Here is a 27,046-nt window from a genome sequence, read left to right as displayed (position 1 = left end):
CATTACAGTAAAATAGTTTATATTTCCAAAAGCAGATCACATGTTTGTTAACACCCTTCACTTACTTACTGATAAGTCATCTAATAAGGATTACATAATTTTTAATTTCCTAATCATTTTCCAAAGCCCCTCAGGTTTATTCAATATCATTGGAAAGGGTATCTGGCAGTTAAGATATAATGTAAACATTAAATTCTTAACCTACATGAAACATAACATGCTGACATCTCATTCTCTTAAAGCAACATAAAACAACAGATTCTCTTAAAGTTGACCTTATAATTAAATATCTTTTACTTGCAAACTTCTTCTGAATTTTTGCTTCATAATTTAATCTCTTCTTTCATATACACTTCTATTTTCAAAGAAAATAAGATATTCTATCAAATTTAGTTTTATACAATAATTTCAAAAGCCCAATGTACACTTATTACCGATGACAGTGTTATAGTTATATGTAATTTCCTCTTTTTAACGGGTAATAAATAAGCTATTTAACAGATAATAAATAAGCTATAACCCACTGGCAAGGTATTCCCTAGTTTTTTTCTCATAACAAAATCTTTACAAATGTGATAGGTGAAACTTCAATTCATTTGTTATTATGAGACAATTTTAAAATCTCAAAAGGTATAGCTTAAATTGTTCTTATACAAAGCTTACTAATTTTACACAGCATATTTCAATTACATGTATGTTTTCTTTACTCCCTAAAACTTTTAAATACAAAGAATTAAGACCAATTGTTGCTAAAAAAAATCCCTTCTTATGACTACAAGATTTTCTTCATACTTCTTCATACTTCATACTTCTCTTAAATTCCAAAAGTCATATTCAAATTAGCTTTAAATTATTTTCCTTTCAAAAGCCTAAAAAGTTTGTAAATTATTTTTATCTTTATCAGTGCAATTCTAACTTCTCAATGCTCTCACTAATAAGAACTTTCTATCCTCACTGATCAACATTTCTTAATATTAGAACATTCTTATGATCTGGGAATTGGAGATTCCCTGCAACTTGAGATATCAAAGTGATATGTTCTAATTCTTTACCTTCATTGTTTATCATTACTCAGATGTACTTATCATTATTTATCATCACTCCAGATTTTCACCAAATGCATGAACTACATTTCAATCAGTGCAAATATTACCTTCCCCTTGTTTAGTTATTCTAAAGCTAATTCACAAGTCTGTAGTCTGTCCTGACTCCCATGACTCTGGAGGGGCCATAAAACATCAGAATTCAAACTCAAACATATTCTTTACAAACCCCTTAGTTCAATTTACATGTATCTTTAAATTAGCATATTATAGAATCAATAATAACATAATGAGATTAACATTTACCTAGCAATTGCTTTCATATCAAACTTTTTACTTTATGGGGTTTATTACTTTTCTAATAAATTCACTGTCAAACTTGCAAAATTGCCAATTTAATGAAATTTTTAAATTACCCCAAACTCATCTAAACACATATCTCCCTATAGAGTTATATTGTTCTATACTTTCTTCTTTTCTTACAATAATTTGTAAACCATTTTCCAAAGTTTCCCAAAATCCATCTTTTGTATACAAAGTCAACCCTGTTCAAACCTTCTGTCTACATGCTTTTACCAATTTCCATACCTAACAAATGGTTAAAAAAAAACAATTGTCTCTATGTCTGGATTTTCTTTTCAGTACTTTCAGAATCTTTTACTCAAACTATACACCTCACATTTTCCACCATTCCTTTTCATTGGCTCTTCTTGACTTTAATTCATACTATTCTGAACTAGAATCACATAGCTTATACAGCTATATAAACCACAGATATGATTCCACTCTTTACAATACATTTTCCATTCTAAGGTTTTAATATTTAACATTTCTTGATTATAACTGCTAAAACCCTGGAGAAGGCAGTCATTCAAAAATCCTTTAGCCTAATTAGAATATTCCCAGCCCCCCCTTCTTCAAATAAAGTAAACTGAATAACTTTTATAGAGAGACCTTCCTAGATTCTTTCTAGGGTAGGGGGTTGATCTTCTATTCTTCAATCCTTACATGTCCCATAATTTAACAATATCTAAATCTATATTGATAAACTCCTGAAGCTCTAATGATGCATATCATTCCAGAAAAAGATTAACTATTTAGTTTCCCCTATACTGGCATATCTTGGTAACCACATTATATGCTTTAGGATTAACTTGACTCTCTTGTCATTCTGAATTTCATTTTCCCCTAACTTTTCCAATTAAAATAGCATTTCTTTCTCTGATTTCTTTGTTTACATATTTGTTAATGCTCTCACTCCCTCTTTTCTGTTTCCTTAACTTCAAAATAAGGTCCCTTTTAACACTTACTTTACTAATTCTTCCTGAAGTAACTTTCTGAAAGGGGGAGGGAGGGGGAAACACTCTGACAGCACAGAATCAAGGAGAATGGGAAAAAGAAGGGAACAATAGGGGGGCCTTCTCATAATAGTAAAATAACAGGGTGAGTAGTTTGGCCTCAGTCAATTTAACACCAAAATCCATTCCTTTTTAAATAAAAATTTTAAAAAATCCCTCTTGGAAGTGCTCAAGAGACAAGGCAGGGATGAGGAGGGAGGGATCATATTACCTATTTTAACACAGGCAGAAAGCAGGCTCAAGAGGAGAGACGATGAGGGCATTAGATAAATACTGCCTAAAAATAAAGAGCAGCAATTTAAATGAGGGAACCCAAGGAAATTTTTAGGGGAACTCACTGACTCTCCCTTTTCCCTCCTTTTAACAAATCAATGGAGGAACCAAACACACAAGTAAAAAAGACAATCTAAACACATAAAGACAGACAAGGCACAAGCACAGATCACACAAACACAACAGAATTTTCCAAACTGACAATTTCAACACATATCAACAAACACAGGCCAATGGCAAATTCCTGACATCTCAGGAATGCTGTGAGGGAAGATTTTAGTGTCACCGACAGTCTCTCCCTCCCAAAGGCCCGCCAAATGTGTTCCATCTCCTATATCCTTATTTCCCCATACAAGACAACAATACTTAATAATTTTCTTCTTACTTTTCCCTTTACATTGTGGTAACTTATCCCAATCACTTAATCTTCTTCCTAATGGACTATTCACAGGTACCTCAATCTCTTTATCCCTATTTCCCTTATTTTCCTCTGGGGAAGGCCTGGACTGAGCTCTCCCCATTTTGAATATTGACAGAGACCTCGCAGGATCAAGTGCCCTTAGATACAAGTCTCTTACACCCAATATGGTGGGGTCACCCCCAACCTTCAGTCACCCAAATGGACCCTCCAGGAATCTAGTGCCCTCAGATTACAAGGTCTAGGTTTACGTCTTTGGGGTCTCTGCATACAGAAGTTGAATGACTGTTCTTTGTCCTCACTGATCTATCAGGTTTGGGCACGGATCTGCTTTTCTCTTCCTACTGAGTCTCTCCACTTCGGGTCACTTGCACAGAAAGGAAACCAAGACTCCCAAAAAATGACAAACTTCCAAATCTGGGCAGTGGCGCCTTTTCACCAAGTTCTGAGAGGGCAAATGGTCCCCAATGGGCATACAGTCTGATGACCTCTAAGATATTGGTGGAGGTCTTGGCACTACAGATAAGATACAAAAATTCTGGATTTGGGAGGAGTCCTCCTGCCATGTCCTCTTGGACATAACTCCTAGTAGATATGTCTTGATACCTATCCCCATCCTAAATTGAGGTCCACACCCTTCCATGATGGAGAAGTAGTTTTTCAAATTCTGCCTTCTGATAATGGAATATAAGGACTCAGTTCCAAGACCCCATCATGAGGGTCTGGTTCTGTAGCCACCCACTCCTGCATAATCAGAATCTTAGAGAAATATTAATAAATATGTATGTTAACCTCTTGAGGTCAAACCCTAAAGTGTAACATTTGTCTCTTATTAGGACAAATTCTGATCTATTTAATCTATTTTAATCTAATCTAATCTATTCAAACTATTTTAATCTAATCTATTCTCATCTGTTTAATTAATAATTATTTTTTAAGGCCAAATTCATTAAAGATCTCAAAGCCTATCAAAACAATCACAAAATCAATACACAGCTGTAGGGTCCCCATCGTGACTGGCTTGGTTTTACAGTCCTGATTCACTTGGGGGAGCCAGAAATTTCTCTTGGGTCACACTCATTGCTTAATATCCTATACAAGCCACTGGAACTTTATAGAAGGGAAAGGGAATGGGGGAGGGGAAAATGAGGTAATTCTTGCCTGAAAGGAGGAACTTTGTAAGGATTCAGATTCTAAACGTTCTTCAAGACCTTCCTTAGATCTTCCCTTTTCCATGAAGCCTTCCATGGTTACTGCAGCCCTCATTACTCTCCCCTAATAAAATTATCTGAATTTATATAACCTTTATAATCTGTTAACTCCTACACAATTCATTCCTTGGAACTGTTCCAAAATATAAAAAGTTGCTATCTCAGGAAGTAAGAACTCCCATCATTAAAAGTGTTCAAGTAGCTCTTTTAGGAAAGTAGTGGGAAATGCTAAATGACTTGAGAGATTGAATAAGAGTCAATCTCTAATGTCCTGTTTCAATGCATGAAAAATACATGATTCTGGGTTTCCCAGAGTAGAGTCTCCTAGTTCCTAAAACTAAGGATGAAGAGTAGCCAGGGAAGTCAAAGAAAAGAGGGTCAAATTGGAGTCTATTTGACTTGTTCCATTACGGTCTCCTCCTTCATTCCTTTCCCTCCTTTCCAATCTTTTCTTCTCATCTCTGCCTTACCCTGTCCCTCCCTCCTCTTTGAAAAAGTTGATGTGGTTAAAGTAATTGTACTAATTTGTAAGGAACTAAATGGGCTGTCTTCCCAAATCTATTTGCTAATCCAAAAGAATCTCTAATTAATCTACTCCAGTCGGCATATATATTTATGTGTATGTGTTTATATATCATATTTATATATTATGTGTGTCCTTACATACAAACATTTCTATGTATAAGCACACATATGTACATATATATATATATATATATATATATTATAAGTAAATATGATGGGGCGGCTGGGTGGTGTAGTGGATAAAGCACCGGCCCTGGAGTCAGGAGTACCTGCCTTCAAATCTGGTCTCAGACACTTAATAATTACCTAGCTGTGTGGCCTTGGGCAAGCCACTTAACATGCCTTGCAAAAAAAAAAAGAAAACTAAATAAGTAAATATGTATGTGTGTGTGGAGCTAGGTGGAGCAACGGATAGGGCACTGGCCTTGGAGTCAGGATGGGAGTCTGAATCCACCCTCAGACATGCACTGACTGTGTGACCTTGGGCAAGTCAGTTAACCCTGATTGTCTCACATCCAAGGCCATCTCCAGTGATCCTGATTCATATCTGGCCACTGGACCCAGATGGCTCTAGAGGAGAAAGTGAGGCTGGTAACTTAGCACAGCATCCCCACTCAAATCCAGTTCATGTACTTGTCATAGCATCACTTCCCTGATACCATGGCTTTCTTCAGGAATGAAGGATAATCATCATCATCATCCATGTATGTGTTCATATATGTGTTTATATATATATATATATATATATATATATATATATATATATATATGAATTTTCCAATTCTTTTGTCACTCCAGGTACTACCCTTCCTCCCAAACTACTCAGCCCAGGTGCAAAATTGGGGTGTGGGGTGGAACCAGCCTATTTTCAAGCTTGCAACCACATACCAACACGCCAAGCCTCCCTCCCCCTCAGAGAGTCATTGCACCCCACAGTGCTCAATAAAAGCCAGGAGTCATGGTGGGGGAAGTGTGGGTTGGCCCTGTTAAAATTCAAATGGAGAATCCAGGAATGCAGAGAATGCATACTGATCTGTGTTTAAAATCATGATCTTTTTCTCTCCAGGTATTTCCCAAAGATGTAAATTTATGAATTGAGTTAATTCCTCCCATTCACCAACCAAACTAGCTTTCCGGAATAATTACTATTTCTTTGACTTGTACTACCAAAAAGCTTTCCAAATAGGCAAAACACTTTGTATATAGAGTATAGCAAAAAAAAAAAAAAAAAATTGTGAACTCATCCAACCTTTCTGGAGAGAAATTTGGAACTACACCCAAAGGGCAACAAAAATGAGCCATACCCTTTGATCCAGCAATACCACTAACTGGGTCTATACCCTGAAGAGATGATGAGAAAAGGTAAAAACATCACTTGTACAAAAATATTCATAGCAGCCCTGTTTGTGGTGGCAAAGAGTTGGAAATCAAGTAAATGTCCTTCAGTTGGGGAATGGCTTAAACTGTGTTATATTTGTGTCATGGAACACTATTGTTCTATTGGAAACCAAGATGGAGGGGAATTCAGGGAAGCCTGGAGGGATTTGCAAGAACTGATGCTGAGGGAGATGAGCAGAACCAGAAAAACACTGTATGCCCTAACAGCAACATGGGGGTGATTATTAACCTTGATGGACTTGCTCATTCCATCAGTGCAACAATCAGGGACAATTTGGGGCTGTCTGCAAAGGAGAGTGCCATCTGTATCCAGATAAGGAGCTGTGGAGTTTGAACAAAGACCAAGGACTATTCCCTTTAATTTAGAAAAAAAAAACCCTATCTTATTGTCTGATATTGCTATCTCATACTTTATGTTTCTTCCTTAAGGATATGATTTCTCTCCCATCACACTCAATTTGGATCAATGTATACCATGGAAGCAATGTAAAGACTGACAAATTAATTGCCTTCTGTGGGGGATGAGGGAGGAAAGTAAGATTAGGGGGAAAATTGTAAAACTCAAAATAAATAAAATCTTAAATCTAAAAAAAAATTTTTTTGAAGGCACATTTTGCACTTTTGGAAGAAGATTTTGCACTACCCCCCACAAGTAATTCCATAATGCTGGTTTGGGCAGCAATAACTGGTAGAGTTGGGGTCGGGGCTGGGGGAAGGGACTTTTGTTTGGATTCGATTTAAGAAAGTTCCCGGGAAACTTGCGAACGGTGAACGCGGCTCTGGGATTGACTCAGTTTCTTAGCCTGGGTTTCGTCCTCCTGAGCTTCCTCTAGGAGACAAAGAGACAGCGAAAAAGAAATTCTAGAGCCCGCGCAGCACGCGCGGGGAGCCCCTCAGACCCGCAGCACGCGCGGGGAGCCCCTCAGACCCCCAGCACGCGCGGGGAGCCCCTCAGACTCTCAGCACGCGCGGGGAGCCCCTCAGACCCCCAGCACGCGCGGGGAGCCCCTCAGACCCCCAGCACGCGCGGGGAGCCCCTCAGACCCCCAGCACGCGCGGGGAGCCCCTCAGACCCCCAGCACGCGCGGGGAGCCTCTCAGACCCCCAGCACGCGCGGGGAGCCCCTCAGACCCCCAGCACGCGCGGGGAGCCCCTCAGACCCCCAGCACGCGCGGGGAGCCCCTCAGACCCCCAGCACGCGCGGGGAGCCCCTCAGACCCCCAGCACGCGCGGGGAGCCCCTCAGACCCCCAGCACGCGCGGGGAGCCCCTCAGACCCGCAGCACGCGCGGGGAGCCCCTCAGACCCCCCAGCACGCGCGGGGAGCCCCTCAGACCCCCTCAGCACGCGCGGGGAGCCCCTCAGACCCTCAGCACGCGCGGGGAGCCCCTCAGACCCCCCAGCACGCGCGGGGAGCCCCTCAGACCCCCAGCACGCGCGGGGAGCCCCTCAGACCCCCAGCACGCGCGGGGAGCCCCTCAGACCCGCAGCACGCGCGGGGAGCCCCCTCAGACCCCCAGCACGCGCGGGGAGCCCCTCAGACCCCCTCAGCACGCGCGGGGAGCCCCTCAGACTCTCAGCACGCGCGGGGAGCCCCTCAGACCCCCAGCACGCGCGGGGAGCCCCTCAGAGACGCGCATGATGGGGAGGCTGGTGGAGTTGATGGAGCCCCCCGGGGCGGGGTCCGGCCCCTCTGCCCCGGAGGGAAGCCTGCGGGTGGCACCTCTGGCGGCGGGGCCGGGCGGCCTTTCCCTGCTCCTGCCCCGGCTCCTGCAGGGACTTGCACAGGTGAGCCAGCCGGCGCCCACGAGCCCCAGAAGCCGGGGGGGGGGGGGGGGGCGGGGCGGGGCGAGCCCCGGCGGCGAAGCTTCTGACTGGACAATGCGGGCGCCGCTCAGGGCCGGGGGGGCGCGGCCGCCTCGCCCCGGGGCCGGGCTACAAGAGGTGGCCGGAGCAGCTGCGGCTCCCGGGGCGGCCGGCGCCTGGGCCACGGTGAGGCCGCAGCTGCTGCAGCTGTCGGGGGGCGCCGCGGGGGCCGGGCGGGGGGCCGGCGGGGGGCCTGGCCCGGGGAAGCCGGCTGAGGATGTTCTGGATCCCAACCTGTAAGGTGACAGACGGGGGCCAAAGTGCGGCCCCGCCTGAAGGAGCGAGGAGACGAAGCCGAGCAGAACTTGTCCGAGTCAAACGGACCCGGGCCGAATCGCCTTGAATCGAACGGATCTAAAGTGAACCGATGATGCTCGTAGTGTGACCCGGGCACTTGGCAAAGGGCTGGTAAACTTTCCCCTCTTCCCCAGGCCCTTCTACACTGACTGTTTTTTTTTTTAATTCATTGTAGCCATTTCCATCCTAGAACATGGACCTTCCTTGGTATCTGTGTGTGGCATTCTTGGTCCCTTTGGTGGCCGCGCTGGACTTCAAATATCATCACGAGGAAGAGATGGAAGCTTTTTTGAAGGATGTTGCCCAAACTTACGATTCTATAACTCATTTACACAGTATTGGGAAATCAGTAGCAGGTAGGGATCCACCATCCTCATCCTTCTCTCTCTGCCAAACCCTGCCCATCCCTCCTCCCCACAAAAAGGGACTTTTATCTTGTCCAACTGGACAAAAACGAAATGGTATTAACTTGTAAAATACTCTATCTTGAGTTCTCTTGCAAAAGTTCTCTGAGGAAAAACGAACCAATGATCTCTTTTCTGTTTCCCTTGACTTATTTTAATAGAGCCCTTGATGTCAGCTTATGAAAAGGAACTCAAATTTCCAGTTCCTGTTTTAGACTAATTCATATCGGTAGTATTCCTGTTTCGCGTATTACTTAATTAGTCTGATGGCCTAAAAATTATTCAGGGAAGCTGGATGGGAAGTTATAACAATAATGAGTTCCACAAAGCCTGTTTTTTTAAAAGTCTATTTATAAAAAGAAGAGCGACTCAATGATTGTACCTTTCATTTATAGAAGTGGGAGGTAGTTTTGCTTTTTACTTTCTATTCAGGTCACTGACTTAAAGCTGGAAGGAAACTTAAGTTCATTTCTTCTAACTCACTCATTTTATAAATAAGGAAACAACCCCAATGAACGTTAAATGACTTCCTTAAAATCTCATATGGCAGTCAGGTTCTCTAACTCCCAAGCAGTGTTCTTTTCACTTAACTATTCTGAAGGAGACTTTAGTATTTTAGCAACATTAATTCTATGGGATCAGTGTAAGAAGAAATTAAAGATATTTAAGGCAAAGGGATTATAAGAGATTTGCCTAAGGCTGCATCGAAAGCAAGAGTCAAAGGCATCCTTGAACAAGAACTGGAAAAGATCTCAGAAATCATCTAGTTCGTCTTTTGAGGCAGTCAGGGTCACACAACTTTGTCTGAGGGCAAATCTTGAACTCAGATCCTCCAGATTCGGGGGGGGGGTACTCTATCCACTCTATCCATTGTCCCACATTTTTAAGGTTAAGGGACTTCATTGCTTCATTGCCATAAGTCGCATGTAAAATACCTATATGATGTAGGATTTGAACCCAGATCTCTCAAACTTCAGAGCCAGTGAATATAATCACTAATCTATTGGACGGATTAGAACCCAGGCTTGTTTTACTCCCAGTTAAAAGGACCTGACTATAGATCAAATAAGTAATAAAAATAGCCTATAACCCAGTTGAAGGTCTTAATATCCTAAAAATAAAAGGTTATAAAAGTTTAATGTTAAAAATTCTAATATTAAAGTTCCTTTTCAGAGTATTTCTGTTTTTCCATGAGCTCTATACACCATAGGGAAAGATAAGGTATAGAATTAGACGACCTGTATTTGAATTATGCTTTTGTTTTTTCTTCTGTTGTCTGCCCCTGTTGACAGAGATACTGGAGTGCTTTGCCATTTCCTTCTCCAGCTCATTTTACAGATGAGGAAACTGAGGCAAAAAGGGTGAAGTCAATTGCCCAAAGTCACACAGCTAGGTCTCTTATAGTCCTCATTTGAACTCAAGTTCTCTTGACTCCAGGGCCAGTCCTCTATCCACAGTGCCACCTAGCTGAAAGATCTGCCTCTCTTACTTACCTGAGTGCTTCTGGCCAAGTCAAATGGACTTCAATTCTTCATCTATAAAATGAGGGTTGAATTTATGGTCCCTTCTGATTTCAAATTCTGGGTATATAAAATTTGCATTTGAGGTTTTTTTTGCATGTGAAGGTCTTATAATATCAATATTACCCCCCAAAATTTTTTTAAGATAGCCTTTTTTAAAAAAGTAAAATTAGTAAAAGTATTATATAAATATATGACTGTGATAGATTATATGTATAGATTATATGTATAATGTTACCTATTTATTTCAACAACATTATTGCTAAATAATCATATTGGGATTACTCTCCAGATGGCATAAAATTGTGATTCCTAAGAGACCATTTCTTGACTCTAGTTAAATCTTTTTATTTTTCTCTCTCTAAAATTAAATAGCCATACTAATATTCCAAACTTTTATTTGACAACAAATGGGGACATTGGCTAAAATTAACCAGTGTTCTTCTAGTCTCATCTGCAAGTTGTTTTGATTTTGAAGTAATGAAAAAACGAGTTTTTTGTTTATTTTCAACATAAGAATGCTTGGTTGAGATAAAAGTTAGGGATTTCTTTCCTTCAGTAAATCAGCACTTCTGATAGCTGGCTTGATATCAAAACACATTTACAGGAAAAAGAGAGCCAGATACTTTTTTCCTTTTTTTTGGATTGTGTACACCCTTGTGGTTGGTCAAAGGACAAGGCTATCATGTAAAGGGGAATAAGAGTTGACACTTTCAAATGTGACTACCTAAGGAAAGAGCAATCCAGATCCTGGACCCTTTTCTTTTTTTTTTAAATTAAAAATTTTATTTTGAGTTTTACAATTTTCTCCCAATCTTAATTCCCTCCCCCCACCCCACCCCCACAGAAAGCAATTTGCCAGTCTTTACATTGTTTCCATGTTGTACATTGATCCAAATTGAGTGCGATGAGAGAGAAATTATATCCTTAAAGAAGAAACATAAGATCAGACAATAAGATAGCAGCTTTTTTTCCTAAATTAAAAGGAATAGTCCTTGAACTTTGTTCAAACTCCAAGGTTCTTTATCTGGATACAGATGGTATTCTCCGTTGCAAACAGCCCTAAATTGTCCCTGATTGTTGCACTGATGGAATGAGCAAGTCCATCAAGGTTAATCATCACCCCCATGCTGCTGTTAGGGTGTACAGTGTTTTTCTGGTTCTGCTCATCTCACTCAGCATCAGTTCTTGCAAATCCCTCCAGGCTTCCCTGAATTCCCATCCCTCCTGGTTTCTAATAGAACAATAGTGTTCCATGGCATACATATACCACAGTTTTTTAAGCCATTCCCCAATTGAAGGACATTTACTTGATTTCCAATTCTTTGCCACTACAAACAGGGCTGCTATGAATATTTTTGTACAAGTGATGTTTTTACCTTTTTTCATCATCTCTTCAGGGTATAGACCCAGTAGTGGTATTGCTGGATCAAAGGGTATTGCACATTTTTGTTGCCCTTTGGGCGTAGTTCCAGATTTCTCTCCAGAAAGATTGGATGAGTTCACAGCTCCACCAACAGTGTAATAGTGTCCCAGATTTCCCACAACCCTTCTAACAATGATCATTATCCTTTCTGGTCATATTGGCCAGTCTGAGAGGTGTGAGGTGGTACCTCAGAGAAGCTTTAATTTGCATTTCTCTAATAAGTAATGATTTAGAGCATTTTTTTATATGACTATGGATTGCTTTGATCTCTTCATCTGTAAATTGCTGTTACATATCCTTTAACCATTTGTCAACTGGGGAATGGATTTTTTTTGTAAGAAATATGACTCAGTTCTCTGTATATTTTAGAAATGAGTCCTTTGTCAGAAACATTAGTCGTAAAGATTGTTTCCCAGTTTACTACATTTCTTTTGATCTTGATTGCAGTGGTTTTATCTGTGCAAAAGCTTTTTAATTTAATGTAACTGAAATCATCTAGTTTGTTTTTGGTGATGTTCTCCATCTCATAAACTGCTTCCCTTTCCATAGATCTGACAGGTAAACTAGTCCTTGATCTTCTAATTTGCTTATAGTATTGTTTTTTATGTCTAAATCCTGTATCCATTTGGATCTTATCTTGGAATAGAGTGTGAGGTGTTGATGTAATCCAAGTTTCTCCTGGACCCTTTTCTTAACAAGACATTTTCTTGTAGAAAAGTCAGTATTGGTAACAATAATGATGTTAGACTTGCCAAGTTGTTCTTGCATATAAAGATCATGCCCCTTAATGTTAAGATATGGCAACTAGATAAATGATTTTTTCCAATTCTTTGCCACCACAAACAGACTTCCTGGTCTCCTGTATAGGGTAAGAAGGCATAACAAAGTACATTAGAGTGTTTTAAAGGATGAATAGTAGAAAGTATGGAGTAGTTCATTAATAGTGAACCAAAATGGGGCACTTTTTAATATTTAGTACAATTATCTGATTAGCAGTCAAGAGAAATCCTTTAAACTGGGAGTAAAACAATCTAGGATTTTTATCCAGTGACTCTAAAGATGAGATTTGTGTTCAAATCCTGAAATAGATTGTGTGATCTAGAGCAATTAAGTCCCTTAACCTCCCTGGGCCTCAGTTTCTTTCATCTTAAAAAAATGGGGTAACTAGGTGGTACAATGGATAGAGCTCTAGCCCTGGAGTCAGGAGAACCTGAGATCAAATCTGCCCTCTGATACTTAACTAGTCATGTGAACCTGGGAAAGTTACTTAATCCTGACTACCTCTCCTCCCCAAAATGGTGAACCAAAGGTAGAGTCAAGAAGATCTGGGTTCAGATCCTACCTAATACGCTGGCTATGTGATCCTGGGCAAATCATTTATCAGTGGTCCCAGGCAACTCTACTATAGTAAGTTGCCTTATTGCACTATAAAAGAGTAGATGCTGCTCTGAATTGATAGTGGGAGTTTGTTTCTTAAAGCAATTAAACCTCAGATTTAGTTAAAATGTATTTTTTAAAAGTTGATGCTTTTTTGAAAAGAAGGGTAGGCGGAGCTTCACTGGAATCAGGAGACAGAGTTCAAATCCTTCCACAGATAACTTGTGAACTATGTAGATCATCAGGAAGTCAAGTGACCTCTCAGAGGTTCTGGTTTCCTAATTTGGAAAATGGGTGTCACATCATGCCACTTATCTCACAGAGTAGTTGTGCTTTTATAAACTTTAAAGTTTCTGTAGCAGTCAAGTGAGTTTTCATCCAAGAAAGAAAGCCATAGGTCAAATTCAGATGCAAGTCTAAAAATATTATCTTTATTAAAGTGATGAGCAGGGAGTTGGAGAAAGGTACTAAATTCACAACATTTCATATGTGTTTGTGTGTGTGTGTGTGTGTGTGTGTGTGTGTGTGTGTGTGTGTGTGTGTACAGTTATCCTTTCCACATAGGGGGATACGAAAAGGGGCAACCCCCCCAATGAAAAATCCATGTAAATTTTTTGATCCTCCCTTTCTACTGGAGAATTGTGAATTTTTTCCTTTTATGGGGGTGTTTATTGCATGCTCTAAGGAATAGCTGTAGATAATTTCTATTCCCTGTATTATATTGTACTGAAGAAGCACTATTTAATAAATATTTGTTGAGTGAAAGAAACCTGGTCCCTGATTTCAAGGAACAACCTTGCCACCCTTTTAAATCACTTCAAATCTATTTTCCCTATTTCCATTTTTTAAAAAAATCATGCATTAGAACTGTAACCTCAGATCTACCTCCATCATAGCTTTTAAATCTAAAGCCAAAATCCCAGACCCTAGAATTACTATATCAAGCCTAGAAAGGACCCTCAGAGTCCCGGGGGGGGGGGGGGGGATGACTGCCAAGGTTACACAATCAAAGGAGCCTCTCTTTCCTTGCACTCAGTTTAATAAATAAAAAGGTTTTAATGAAGCCCACCTTAAGTCTGTCCAAGGAGAGGAGGTTGAAGAGCCACATCCCAAGGAGATTTTATTGGCTAAGGAAAATCAGAAATAGATCTTATAGGGCAAGCATTAGTTCCCCAAAAGGAAGAAGGGTTCCTTCAACACAGCCGGTTAGAATTTGTAGATTGGAAACATTTTCAATGTTCAGGTGCTCAAACTATTTTACAGTTTGGCTCAATTCAGCTGATTTCTCATGTCACTGTTTCAGTCCTTGGATACATTTAATCATATGTTAACTTGTATTAAATCTACTTGTGATTGTTTTCTTAGTCCCTAGAATAGGGACTAATTTCTTTTCCCAAGTGCTTGTTGATTGAGACTCCCTATCTTGTCTAAGTTTTTATGGGACAAATACAATCTTTTTTTTTCATCTCCTGGTTCCAGAGCCTGAGAACTGTTTCTTGCTTCATAGGAAGCAGGTGGAATATTTATTGTGTCAAATCAATAGAGCAATTTATCAAAGGAAAGAATTTTTTAAATGAATAAACCATCATAAAATCAATATGGGGATTAGCATTCGAGTTACTGAAATGACTATTAGTCATGATCATTACTCACCTCAAATTCTTGCCCTTATTGAGTAAACTCAAAGCAAGAAAGTTCTAATTTGAGTTAGAATTCAGATAAGAAAAATGTAAATTCCCAATCTATAAAATCTCAAAAGACTATTCTGTGTTTGCACACAGACCTTTCATTGTCTTAAGTGAATCATAACCTGAGAAAATGTTCTTGGAAATGTACCCCTGTTCAACATTAAACTTAATCTCTATTTTAAATATAGCTTACTCCCCAATACTATATAGTCTTTATTTTTCATTATCTTACATATCCCAGCATGCTGGTTCTTCCAATTATCCTTTCCATATCATAATATTAGAGGTGAGGCACCCCCAGAATCTGGAAAATCCTGTAAAATTTTTCAACTTTCCTTTCATACCTGAGAAGTCTGAATTTTTTTTTCTTTTATGGGGTGTTTACAGTGCCTTCTCATAAAATTTGGGTTAAGTATTTGGTCATAGGCTCTATGTCACCTGCAATCTCCATAAAACTCCTCCAAAATTCCCATTTGATTTCTTATGTTGACCTGAGATCTATCAAAACCAAGATGAGGAGAGTTGAGATGTAGAAGGGAAGGATAACTGTATTATCATGTGTAATCCAATCAGCCTTGAAATTTCTATTGCCATGTGCAGAGTGTGTATATGAAGAATAAAACTGATAACATGACTGTTTAATGTACAGACATTTATGAAACTCTTAGTACAGTATCTGGCATATCTAGAAGCTTAATAAACTAAATAAACTCATCTAAGCCTTACACCATGAGGTTGTTACTATAATTATATATCCAATTTAACAAATTTAACAAATGAGGAAATTGAGACTCCAAAGGCTAAGTGAACCTAGGTCTTCCTAGATTCTTTCTAATTAAGTATACCATCTGCCACATCAGTTAGAATCTGGCTCTTTGTGAATATTTTGGAATTTATGAGGAAATCTCTGATAATGTGGTGATAAGGAATTTTACAATGGTCAAACATCCCCCTCTAGCCATAGACTTCACATTCCTGATAATCCCCTAACTTATTAGGTGTTTTGTAGCAATTCAGACTGTTTAAAAAATCTTGGGGAGGGGTTCCCCCTTATAAACAAAGTTTCCTTTCCTCTTACGTAACCAAAATTTCAAGGTTCTTAACATTCCTGAATTATCTCCTTTCCTAAGGGAGTTCAAGGACTCTTTGTTTTTCTTTTTGTGGAGTTTTTAATCATATCTTAAAATTTGTGTTAAGCATTTGGTCATAGGCCAAAGGCAGGTCAATGTTAAGTAAAAATATTTTCTGTATCATCTGCTGACCTCATGTCATCTGCAATTCCCACAAAAGTCTCCAAAATTTACATTAAATTTCTTATGCCAATCTGTGATGTGTCAAAGCCACAATGAGGAAAATCACAATATAGAAGAGATTACTATTACAATTACTACTATTTGTAGTGGTTTGAAATTAAACTACTAGTAATAGTAGTTCTAGTTTGCAGTATTAGTGCTACTAGTAATAGTAGTACTACTACTACTAATAGCAATAGTTTTAGTACTAGCATTATTGGTTAGTTAGTTCTTCTTTGTTATTGAAGAACATCAAAAGTGACATCACTATGTTAGAGACAGTGCTTCAGACTGGTTGATTACACCAATGTGAGCTCAAAATAGTAATAATAAATAGTAGTAATAAGTAGTTAATGTTAGTAGTAATAACTAAATAATTGTAGTAATAAATAGTACTATTAGTAGTAGTGGTGATGGGGTGGCTAGGTGGCGCAGTGAATAGAGCACCAGTCCTGGAATCAGAAGTACCTGAGTTCAAATCCGGCCTCAGACACATAATTACCTAGCTGTGTGGCCTTGGGCAAGCCACTTAACCCCATTGCCTTGCAAAAACTAAAAAAAAAAAAAAAAAAAAAAAAGTAGTAGTGGTGGCAGCAGCTACCACTCAAGATTTGCAAAGTACTTCAAATACTTGGTCTTATTTGATTCTAGGAACAGTTCCATTAGGTAAGTGCTATTATGCATTCTCCTCATTTTACAGATGAGAAAATTGAGATTGACAGAGGTGAAGTGACTTGCCCGAGGCAGGGTCTGAACTCAGGATCTTGACTCCAAGTCTAATGTGCTATCTGTAACATAAGCTTGATCCTACAAATAGAAGTGTCTTCTAAAACTGAATCTCTAGGCTTAATTCTATGATACATAAGTCATAGATAATAACATCTAGCTCTCTCCCTCTTGTCACTGTCTCTTTCCCTCTTTCTCTCAATTGTTTCTTTCCTTTGGTCTTCCTCCCTTTTCTTCTTGTACCATCTTGCCTAAAGAACGTAAGGGATTAAAATGCTTGTTAATAAACAATCCACACAATACTCTGAAGTTAATTTTAAATCTAAAGTACCTACTTCCAGACACTTTTTACATTCTTATTGGTTTCAGGTTTCCGGGTTCTTTTTAGTGACTCATGTGTGAGTTTGACATTCACAATAACCTTCTGAAAGAGTCTGAAAAAATCCATTTCACTGTGTCACTATGTTGTTGGGACAGTATGAACCTTGTAGCGATTACAAAATAAAGAAAAAATGCTAATGCAACTTTTGTTTGCTTCTGTCTTTGATTTAAGGAATTGACCCCAAAAAAAATTATGTATAAGAATTGAATAGTATTGAATTATTCTTGTATGTAGAAGATACAAAGGATTACCATTCTTTATTTCTCACTAAGTATATGACCTTGGACAAAGAACAACTGGTTTCAGTTTCCTTATCCATAAAATGAAGGGTGAGAGGCAAATGATTTGTCCTTTCCAGTTCTACCATGAACTAGATTTCAGCTTGAACTCTGAACTGTACTATTTGCACTAGACTTAGAGACAAAATTTTATAATTTCTTTCAACAACTTGTTTATTTCTGCCTTTTTTTTACATAGATTCTCTCTTTTAAGAAAGAAAAACAGTGAAGCAAAACTAAGTGACCATTTTTGTAAAACTATTCCCACCATCCTCTACTTTTCTACCTAGGAGAGAAAAAAATGTTTTGTTGTCAGATCTCTTGGGATTATAATTAGTTATTGAAATTAATCTTGAGTTCAAATTATTCTTCCTTTGAGAACAGTACAGTTTTCATCTACCTTGTTACAATTATAGCCTCTATTCTCCTAGTTCTGCTTTGCTTCGTTTTATGTTTATCTGTCTTTCTGAAATATTTATCTGAATTTCATGTATTCTTTTCTTTTTTATTTTATTTTTAAATCCCCCAAGCTCCACACAAAGGCAAGTTTCAACATTTACTTCTAAAACTCTAAGTTCCAAATTCTCTCCCTTCCTCCCACCCTACTCCCTCCACTGAGAAAGCAAGTTACTTGGCACAGGTTAAAAATGTGTGGCCATGAAAAACATTACTATAATAATTAGGTTATAATAGTAAACATAACACTCTCATACAAAGAAAGAGAAACTATTCTTCCTCGCTTAAAACAACATAATTCATCTGTCTTCAATGGTAAAAATCACTCCCTGACTGATAGACACTTTATTTCATTTCCAATTCTTCTTACTACAATAAATTATTTGGAATATACAGGACATTTCTGGTCCTATCTTGGAGGTTTTGCCTAGTGTCAAACACATACATTGAACACTTGGCATGTGTGACAATCTACACAAGACAAACCAAGTGGAAAAAAAATGCCTTTTGTGATGGATATCTCAAAGGGCTGGCCCAGCAGCACATATATTATGGATAAATACTGCAGATAGACTGTGAACTGAGCCCAGGATTAACAAGGAAAAATAGAATTAAGCCCATTTGCACCTGGAAAATGTTGAAGTCCTTTCAGTGACCCCAAGCTTCTTTCTGAAACAAAAATTTTTTTAACACTAAAATTCTTTAGTGAAGTTATATTGCCATGAATCATGGAATACTACAACCTCTGAAGAGTCAAAATTGAAATTGACACAAAAAGACAGCAAAGATGAAATTTATGTCCAAAAAAAACCACCAGAAAGGTTATTCTCAAAGAAGTTTGACCAGGATAGGCACTAAGTCAATCATATAAAGTTGGTAGATAGTCCTAATTCTGCATTGGACTTCTGTCCAATGTCACAGTACCTAGAATTAGTCCCCAAAGGTTTTTTGTGCCTTCATTCAGTGGGGAATGATCTGAACCATTGAAATGAGATTGCAGTGGCCTTTTAGAGAACTTTCCAATATAGCTCAGTGGCATAGTATAGAATAGAGCACTGACTTTGGAGTCTGGAGGACCTGAATTCAAATATGACCTTCCTAGCTATGTGGTCCTGGGCAAGTCACTTATCCCCAATTACCTGAGAGAGAACTTTACCTATGCCCTTTTTCCTTTTCAAAATCAATGTAGTTTAATAGGTATGCTGTATTCTGGGATTATGTGATTTCTGAAAGCATCCCCATCTATTTCCTCCATTTTTCTATTTTCTTCCTAGATAAACTTAGAAGCAACTGATTTTTTACATTCAAATTACCTGAGTGTCACTAACAAGTGTCTTAGGGTCCATTGTGGTGTATAAAAAAGTGAGTTTTTTTTTCTCTCTTCAAGAATTAGAGGGGGGGGGCAGCTAGGTGGCGCAGTGGATAGATCACTGGCCCTGGAGTCAGGAGTACCTGAGTTCAAATTTGGCCTCAGACACTTAATAATTACCTAGCTGTGTGGCCTTGGACAAGTCACTTAACCCCACTACCTTGCAAAAAAAAAACCTAAAAAAAAAAAGAATTAGAGAGGAAACCCTTTTCAAGTGACAAACTCATTAAAATCCCATCCCAGATTTGCCCAGGTCTAGGGAATCTATTCTGTCTTGGGAAAGCTAATTCCTGTAGTCCCTTGATGGTTGAGTCTTCTGCAAATGCTTTCTCACAGTGGCCTGTGAATCACTCTTTCCCGTCTTAGCCCTGTGTGACGGATCTCCTCAGGGAGATGTTTCCCAGAAAAAACTAAATGACTGAACAACAGCAACAACAATTATTTACACATAACTATAAAGTTTGTTGGCTGTCTTTAGAATTACCATCAACATGTAAAAAAACAAACAAAGATTTCTCATAAAGATGTGAGAATATCATTAGTTTTTGAAAACACTAGAGAGAAGTTTCAGTAAGAAAGGAGAGGAAGGAACTGTTTTGTGTAAAAGTCTTTCTCACACATGTAGCTGGTAGGTAACAAAATATTAAATTGCTTTTGAAATCTCAAATGTATACAAATAAAGTTGTTACAAGGTGGATTAAATAAGTCATTCCATTTTTTAATTAAAATCCATTTATTCTTGCATTTTTAAGTTTTCCATCAAAACCAAAAGCTCCCTTTATACAGGAAGTTCATGGATAGAATTCATGGAATTCATGAGCTTGAATGGGAAAAAAATTTGCACCAATTGAAATTTAACATTTCCTTCTATTATGAATGAAAGTAACAAATTACCATAGTATTACTAGATAACAAAGAATATAATATACACACAGGCTAAAAGAACCATTCTTTATGTATGTAGCTTTATAGTAATATAAAAAAATTTTATTCTCCCTAGCTCAGTTGATTGTCATAGAAAGAAATCACAGATGATCAAATTTATCCCATTTTAAGAAATATGAATATCTCTGGAGTCAAAAGGGAACAAAAATTGGACAAACCATAAAAGGCCTTCTCCTCCTGGAATGTCTTTTAGAACATAGTTCCCTTACTTTGAGACAATTCTGGCAGGAATCAATGGTGGAAGAATCTAGTCCTTGAAAGGGAACTGATGTGAAGGGATTGGGGCAGTGGTGGGGAGGGCGGGGAGGAAGGAAGAGAAAGGAGAGAGATTTCCTACTAAAAAGCAGAGACATCACTTTGCTGGCAAAGATTAATTTGGTAAAAGCTATGGTTTTCCCAGTTGTAATATATGCTTGTAAGAGTTGAATTTTAAGTTGTTCTTAGATGTTGAGTTGTTTAGTAGTTTTCAACTCTTTGTGACCCTGTAGACCAGACATAGTTCATGTTCATTGTTTCCATGACACTCTCCATCTCATCCTCTGCTATTCCTTTTAACTTTTGCCTTCAGTCTTCCCCAACATCAGATTTTTTTTCTAGTGAATCCTTTGTTCTCTTTGTGACCAAAGTATTTAAATTTCAGCTTCAGTATTCCAAAGAATAGTCTGATTTTATTTAACTATTGACTAATTTGATCTCCTTGTTGTTCAAGGGAGTCTTGGATGTCTTTTCCAGTACCATAATTCAAAAGCATCAATTCTGTGATGCCAGCTTTTCTTATTGTCCAAGTCTTGCAGCCATACATTACTACTGCAAAAACCATAGCTTTTACTATATGGAGCTTTGCCATTAAAGTGAAGTCTGCTTTTTATTTTGCCATCCAGATTTTTCATAGCTTTCCTTCTGTTGAGCCAAGTGTCTTTTAATTTCATGGCTACAGTCATTGTCTGCAGTGATCTTTGAGCACAAGAATATAAAATCTGACTCTCTTTCCATTTCTTCTTCCTCTGTTAGCCAGGAAGTAATGGGAACAATGGCTATGAACTTAGTGTTTAAGTTTCAAACCCACTTTTACACTCTCTTCTTTCACTTTCCTCAAAGGCTTTATAATTTTTCACTTTCAGTCATCACAGTGGTATTGTCTGCTTATGTAAGATTGTTTATATTTCTCATGGCAACCTTTATTCTGACTTTTGATTCATCCAGTCTAGCATTCCACATAATACTCTGCATACACCTTAAATAAATAAGGTGACAATATATACCCAACTTTGTCCTACTTCCTTCCCAATCTTAAACCAATTAGCTTTTCCATGTTCAGTTCTAACTCCTGCTCCTTGACCAATTTTTAGGTTCCTCAGGAGACAAGAGAGATGATCTAGTTGTCCCTTCTCTGAAAACTTACCACGTTTTGTAATCCATATAATCAAAGACTTTAGTGTAGTCAATAGATGTTTTTGCTAGAATTCCCTTGCTTTCTCCATAATCCAGTGAATGTTGGCAATTTGGTCTCTAGTTCCTCTACTTCTTTGAAAACCAGCCCACTTTTCTGGTAATTCTCAGTTCACCTATTGCTAAAGTTCAATTTGCATAGTCTTAAGAAAAGCCTTGGGGTGGCTAGGTGGCACAGTGGATAAAGCACCGGCCCTGGATTCAGGAGTACCTGGGTTCAAATCTGGTCTCAGACACTTAATAATTACCTAGCTGTGTGGCCTTGGGCAAGCCACTTAACCCCATTTGCCTTGCAAAAACCTTAAAAAAAAAGCCTTACTGCATTTAAATGAGCTCAGTTGTTCAGCAATTTGAACATTTCTTAGCGTTATCTTTAAAATATTGAGTGCAGCACTATGACTAATATATTTTAGGATTTTAAATAGGTTAGTTGGAATTCTGTCCTCTTCACTTAGTCTTAATTTTAACAATGCTTCATGAGGAACCCTTCTATTAAGTCCCAACAATTTTTATTCATTATAATAAGCAATTTTGGCATGAAGCACTCTCTTAATATCTTTAACTTTGTAGAGGAGATCCCTTGTTTTGCTCATTCTATTGTTTTCTTCAGTTTCTTTTTGCATTGCTCATTTAAGAATGCCTTCTTAACTCTTCTTGCTATTCTCTGAAATTCTGCATTCATTTGGGTATTTCATTTTCCCTCTTTCTTCAACTATCTGAGATCTTGTTTAGCTCATAACTATACAGGTATGATGGTTTTCCCTACTTTCTACAATTCAAGTCTGAATTTTGTCATGAGAAGTTCAGGATCTGAGCCTCAGTCATAGGTCTTGTTTTAACAATCTTGTTTTAACTGACTGTATAGAATTTCCCCAGTTTGGGTTTCAAAGTACATAATCAATCTGATTTTGATATTGACCATATGGTGATGTTCATGTGTAGCACTGCTTTTTGGATTGTTGAAAAAGAGTGTTTATTATGACTAGCAAGCTATCTTGATAAAACTCTATTAGCCTCTGCCCTGCTTCATTTTGTACTCCAAGGCCAAACTTGCCTGTTATTCCAATTATCTTTTGATTTCCTGTTTAAGCATTCCAATACCCTAAGATGAATGTGACTTTTCTTTTTGGTGTTATTTCTATAAAATGTTGCAGATCTTCACAGAACTAATCAACTTTGGCCTCTTCAGCATCAATGGTTAAGAGCATGGATTTGTATTATTAGAACATTGAATAGTTTGCCTTAGATTTGAACAGATATAATTTGGTCATTTTTAAGATTATACCTCAGCCCTTCTTTTCTCACCCCTTTTATTGAATATAAGGGTTACTCCATTTCTTCTGAGGGATTCTTGCCCACAATAGGATATGTAATGATCTTCTGAATTAAATTCACCCATTCCCATCTATTTAAGTTCACTGTCTTAAGTCATTTGGATGGGCTGGCCATATTATGTATTCTGCCACTCCTCATGTCCTCTTGGTCTTTTACCCCCAGCTCACCCACCATATTCCAACTGTTTTTTGACTTGTTGATAAACCAGCAGACCCTGGTCTTTCCATTTGTCCTGCAGTTGAATTATCATTTTGTGTGATATCTCCTCCAATTGGACAGTGAGTTACTTGAGAGGACACATTCTCCTTTCACACAATTTTTTGTGTTGCTTAGCACATAGAAGGCTATTTAACAAATGCTGTTTTTTTATCCATCCATTTAAGTATCTACTATGAGCAAGGGACTGTGCTGCATATTGTGTATTCAAAGATGACTTAAATTAAGAACCACTCTCAATACGGTAAGGAAACTAAAATAATCACCCTAATAATAATGCTAATGTGGATTCCTGGGGTAATGTGACCTAAACTTGGGTTGAAATTTCTTCATTCATTTCTAATAGCTATGAAAAAGAAAGGCTGTTTTTCACAAGATTATAGAATTCTGACTTATTTCAAATGCAAAACTGAGGTTCTATGCCCTTTTGCTATCTACAGATTAAAAGTACTGACTGCAAATCTCCTTTGATCTGACAGAGTCCCTGAAGGGTAACAGTCCTTTCTACCCAAAAAGCAGAAGAAAATTAGTTTGGCTTGTTTTAAGTTCAACTAGTCAGGCTCTTTCTGACTTTCCCCCCCATCCCTCTTCCATTAGCCTGACTATAATAAACTAATTATTTTCCTTCATAGCTATATAAAGCTTTATATCATAAAAGTAATTATTTAAATTTTGTAGTGGTGACAAGATTGCAATGTTACCTGTTTTTCTTCTTAATATCAGTGTGGTATTTTTATTCAGTCATTTTTCAATTGTATCTGTTTCTTCATGACCCCAGTTGGGAGTTTTCTTGGCTGGGATACTGGAGTGGTTTGCCATTTCCTTCTCCATCCCATTTTACAGATGAGAAAACTGAGGCAAAAGGGTAAAGTGACTTGCCCAGGGTCACACAGATAATTAAGTATCTGAGACCAGATCTGAACTCAGAAAGATGAGTATCCACAAGTGTGGTACAGTGGATAGAAAGGCCAAGATTCTAATTCTGTATCAGAAATTTGCTTTCTCTTTGATACTAAACAAATTACTTAATTCTCTGAGGTTAACTGTAAAATAAGGAAGTTGAATTTTGAGTCCCCTAACAGCTCTAAATTTATGATCTTATCAATTATGCAAAACAATATAAATATGAGAGACTCAGTTCAAAGCTGAGGTTTTTTAACATTTTTATTTGAGATTTTGAGTTCCAAATTCTATCCCTCTCTGAAATCTACTGTCCTTGAGTTGATGGTAAGCAATCAGATATAGGCTAAATATTCATAATTATGTAGAATATTTTTGTATGACATTTTGTACAAGACTAGAATAAAAGAAAAAATAAAGTAAAATAGCATGCTTTATTTAGTCTGTATTCAAACAATATCACTTCTCTGGAGACAGATACAATGCTTCATCAGTAGTCCTTTGGGATTGTCATAAGTCCTTCACAGTTTTTTGTCAAACAATATTACTGCTACCATGTGTTACTCTATCTACTGGTTGTGTTCACTCTATTATGCATCAGTTCATGTAAGTCTTTCCAGTTTTTAAAAAAAATTAATTTTGCTTATCATTTCTTATAGCACAATAGTATTCCAGTTCATTTATATACCACATTTTGTTCATCCATTCCCCAATTGATGGGCATACCCTTCAATTTTCAATTTTTAGCCACTATAAGAGCTGCTATAAATATTTTTGTACAAGTAGTTCTTTCTGGGGAGAGCTCTTCTGCCCCAACCTCCACCTTGGAAGGAGGAAGAGTGAAGGAAAGAGGGACAACCCCCCCAGGACTTGGGTCTAAAAGGAAGACAAAAGGGACAGCCAGATGGCTCAGTAGATAGAGCACCGACCTTGGAGTCAGGAAGACCTGAGTTCAAATCTAGCCTAAGACATATGACAATTACTGTGTGACCCTTGGCAAACTACCTAACCCCAGTTGTTTCATACACAAAATAAATAAGCTAAAAGGAAAACAAAGATTTCAAAAGGTAGAGATGGAAGCAAAGGAAAGCCATTCCAAACTTTAGAGAATGTGTAAAGAGGGAACAATCTGGGTTTTAGCCAGAGGATGGATGAATGGATGGATAGATGGATGGATGGATGGATGGATGGATGGATGGGTGGGTGGATGGACAAATGGGTGAACAGACAGATTTTACAGTGAAATCCTCCTCTTTAAGGAACTCAAGTTCAGGGATACTGGGAGCCACAGGCATCCTCCAGTGTTTTTGTGGGGAAATTGCTGCCACACAGACTGTCCATGATGTTAAGAATATTATTATGAGTCAAATTCATGTTTATAGGAGCCAGATTGGGGGAAGGGGAAGGCAAAGGGAGCACAGCCCATAGTTGTACCATAGAGGTAGTTGTTCTAAATTTCTGGACTTTTCTGAATAAACAAACACCGAATTAATCACTGTGCATATTCCCCTAAGTTCCAGCTGCCAGGAGCTATTAAAAGCAGGCTGCTAACATTTTAGATCCAAGAGTGAGCATGAAAGAGAAGTTTCACAATGTGACACTGGATATATAGCACCATAAATTTAGAACTAGAAAGAAGCTCAGACCATCTAGGGCCCCTTCTTATTTTAGAGGTGAGGAAACTGAGGCCCAGGGGGGTAAAGTGACTTGCCCAGACAATCAGTATCCAAATTCAGATTTGATTCCTCTAGATGCAGTCGGAGGACTACATCCATCACAATCATAACTAACATTTAAGTTTTCAAAGGGCTTTACATTATCATTTCATTTCCCCATGAGGGTTAGCTTTTATTTATCACCATTTTGTTGTTTTTGTTGTTCAATCATGTCCAGCTCTTAGTGATCCCCTTTGGGGTTTTTTGGAGGAAAGATAGGAGAGTTTGTCACTTCCTTCTCCAGATCTTTTCACGGGTGAGGAAACTGAGGCAAACAAGGTTAAGAGATTTGTCCAGGGTCACATGACTAGTAAATGTCTTAAATTCAGATTTGAACTCAGGTCTTCTTTTCCCCAGGACCTTGTACCCTATCCATTGGGCCACCTAACTACCTTGAGTGGAAGAATGAATTGTGCTAAAAATACCACATACACACACTTTTTTACCTTGGGTTTGTTGTCACCATTGGCATGAATTTGTGAAAGGGTTGGCAGGAATGAAGTTTTCTACTGGGGATTTGAGCTTTCCTTAGTCTCAAGCAAACTGGCTTTACAGGAATTAAACTTTCAATGTTATCCTTAAATAGAACACTTTAACCAGCTATGATAATAATACTATTTGCTTATGTCAGAACTTATTAGCCCTGGGACAGATGGTGAAAGATGTCATTTTCCCCTCTCTGCCCCCCCAAAATTCCCTAGTTCACATTAAGAAATAGGATCTATATGTATATATGTAGTATGTGAGAAAGAAGAGTGTTTTTGATCTGCCATTTCAGTTGTATGACTCTTCATGACTCCATTTGGAGTTTTCTTGGCAAACTTTGGAGTGGTTTGTCATTTCCTTCTCCAGCTCATTTTACAGGTGAATAAACTGAGTCCAAGAGGGTGAATGACTTTCCCAGAGTCACAAGCTAGTAAGAGTCTAACTGCCATTCTGTGTGTGTGTGTGTGTGTGTATGTCTATATAAAGATAAATCTGTAATTCAGATTCTATGGGGATAAAAAGGACCCATCTGACAGGGTTGTTGTAATGATCAAAGGAGAACATACATACTTTTCAAGCCTAAAAGTCCTACATAAATACTAGCAAATATATGAGTTATGTGTAATAAGTTATTTTTATATGCCTACTCCCCATATGTAGTGTGTCTTCAAGGACTACTTACCCTTCCTCTCTT

At 38.3% G+C, this 27,046-nt stretch overlaps 1 protein-coding gene across 3 annotated transcripts in view; it reads left to right on the top strand.

Moving 5' to 3' along the window:
- The first annotated feature begins 8,137 nt into the window (after positions 1-8,137).
- CPM (carboxypeptidase M) overlaps positions 8,138-27,046 on the top strand; it is a 68,695-nt gene continuing 49,786 nt past the window's right edge. Inside the window, exons 1-2 of one of the 3 annotated variants that reach the window (XM_074226103.1) lie at positions 8,138-8,217; positions 8,564-8,744. In XM_074226103.1, the coding sequence (XP_074082204.1) occupies positions 8,582-8,744 (163 nt within the window). In that variant the 5' untranslated portion in view covers positions 8,138-8,217; positions 8,564-8,581. Of the gene's footprint in view, positions 8,218-8,281; positions 8,500-8,563; positions 8,745-27,046 lie in introns of those variants that run through there. The other 2 variants (XM_074226104.1, XM_074226106.1) reach the window with 2 other exon arrangements.

Source organism: Macrotis lagotis, chromosome 2 (genome assembly GCF_037893015.1).
Source record: "Macrotis lagotis isolate mMagLag1 chromosome 2, bilby.v1.9.chrom.fasta, whole genome shotgun sequence".
Lineage (NCBI taxonomy): Eukaryota > Metazoa > Chordata > Mammalia > Peramelemorphia > Peramelidae > Macrotis > Macrotis lagotis.
The sequence above is the reverse complement of the archived record's forward strand: the minus strand, read 5'-3'. Positions and strand labels throughout refer to the sequence as shown.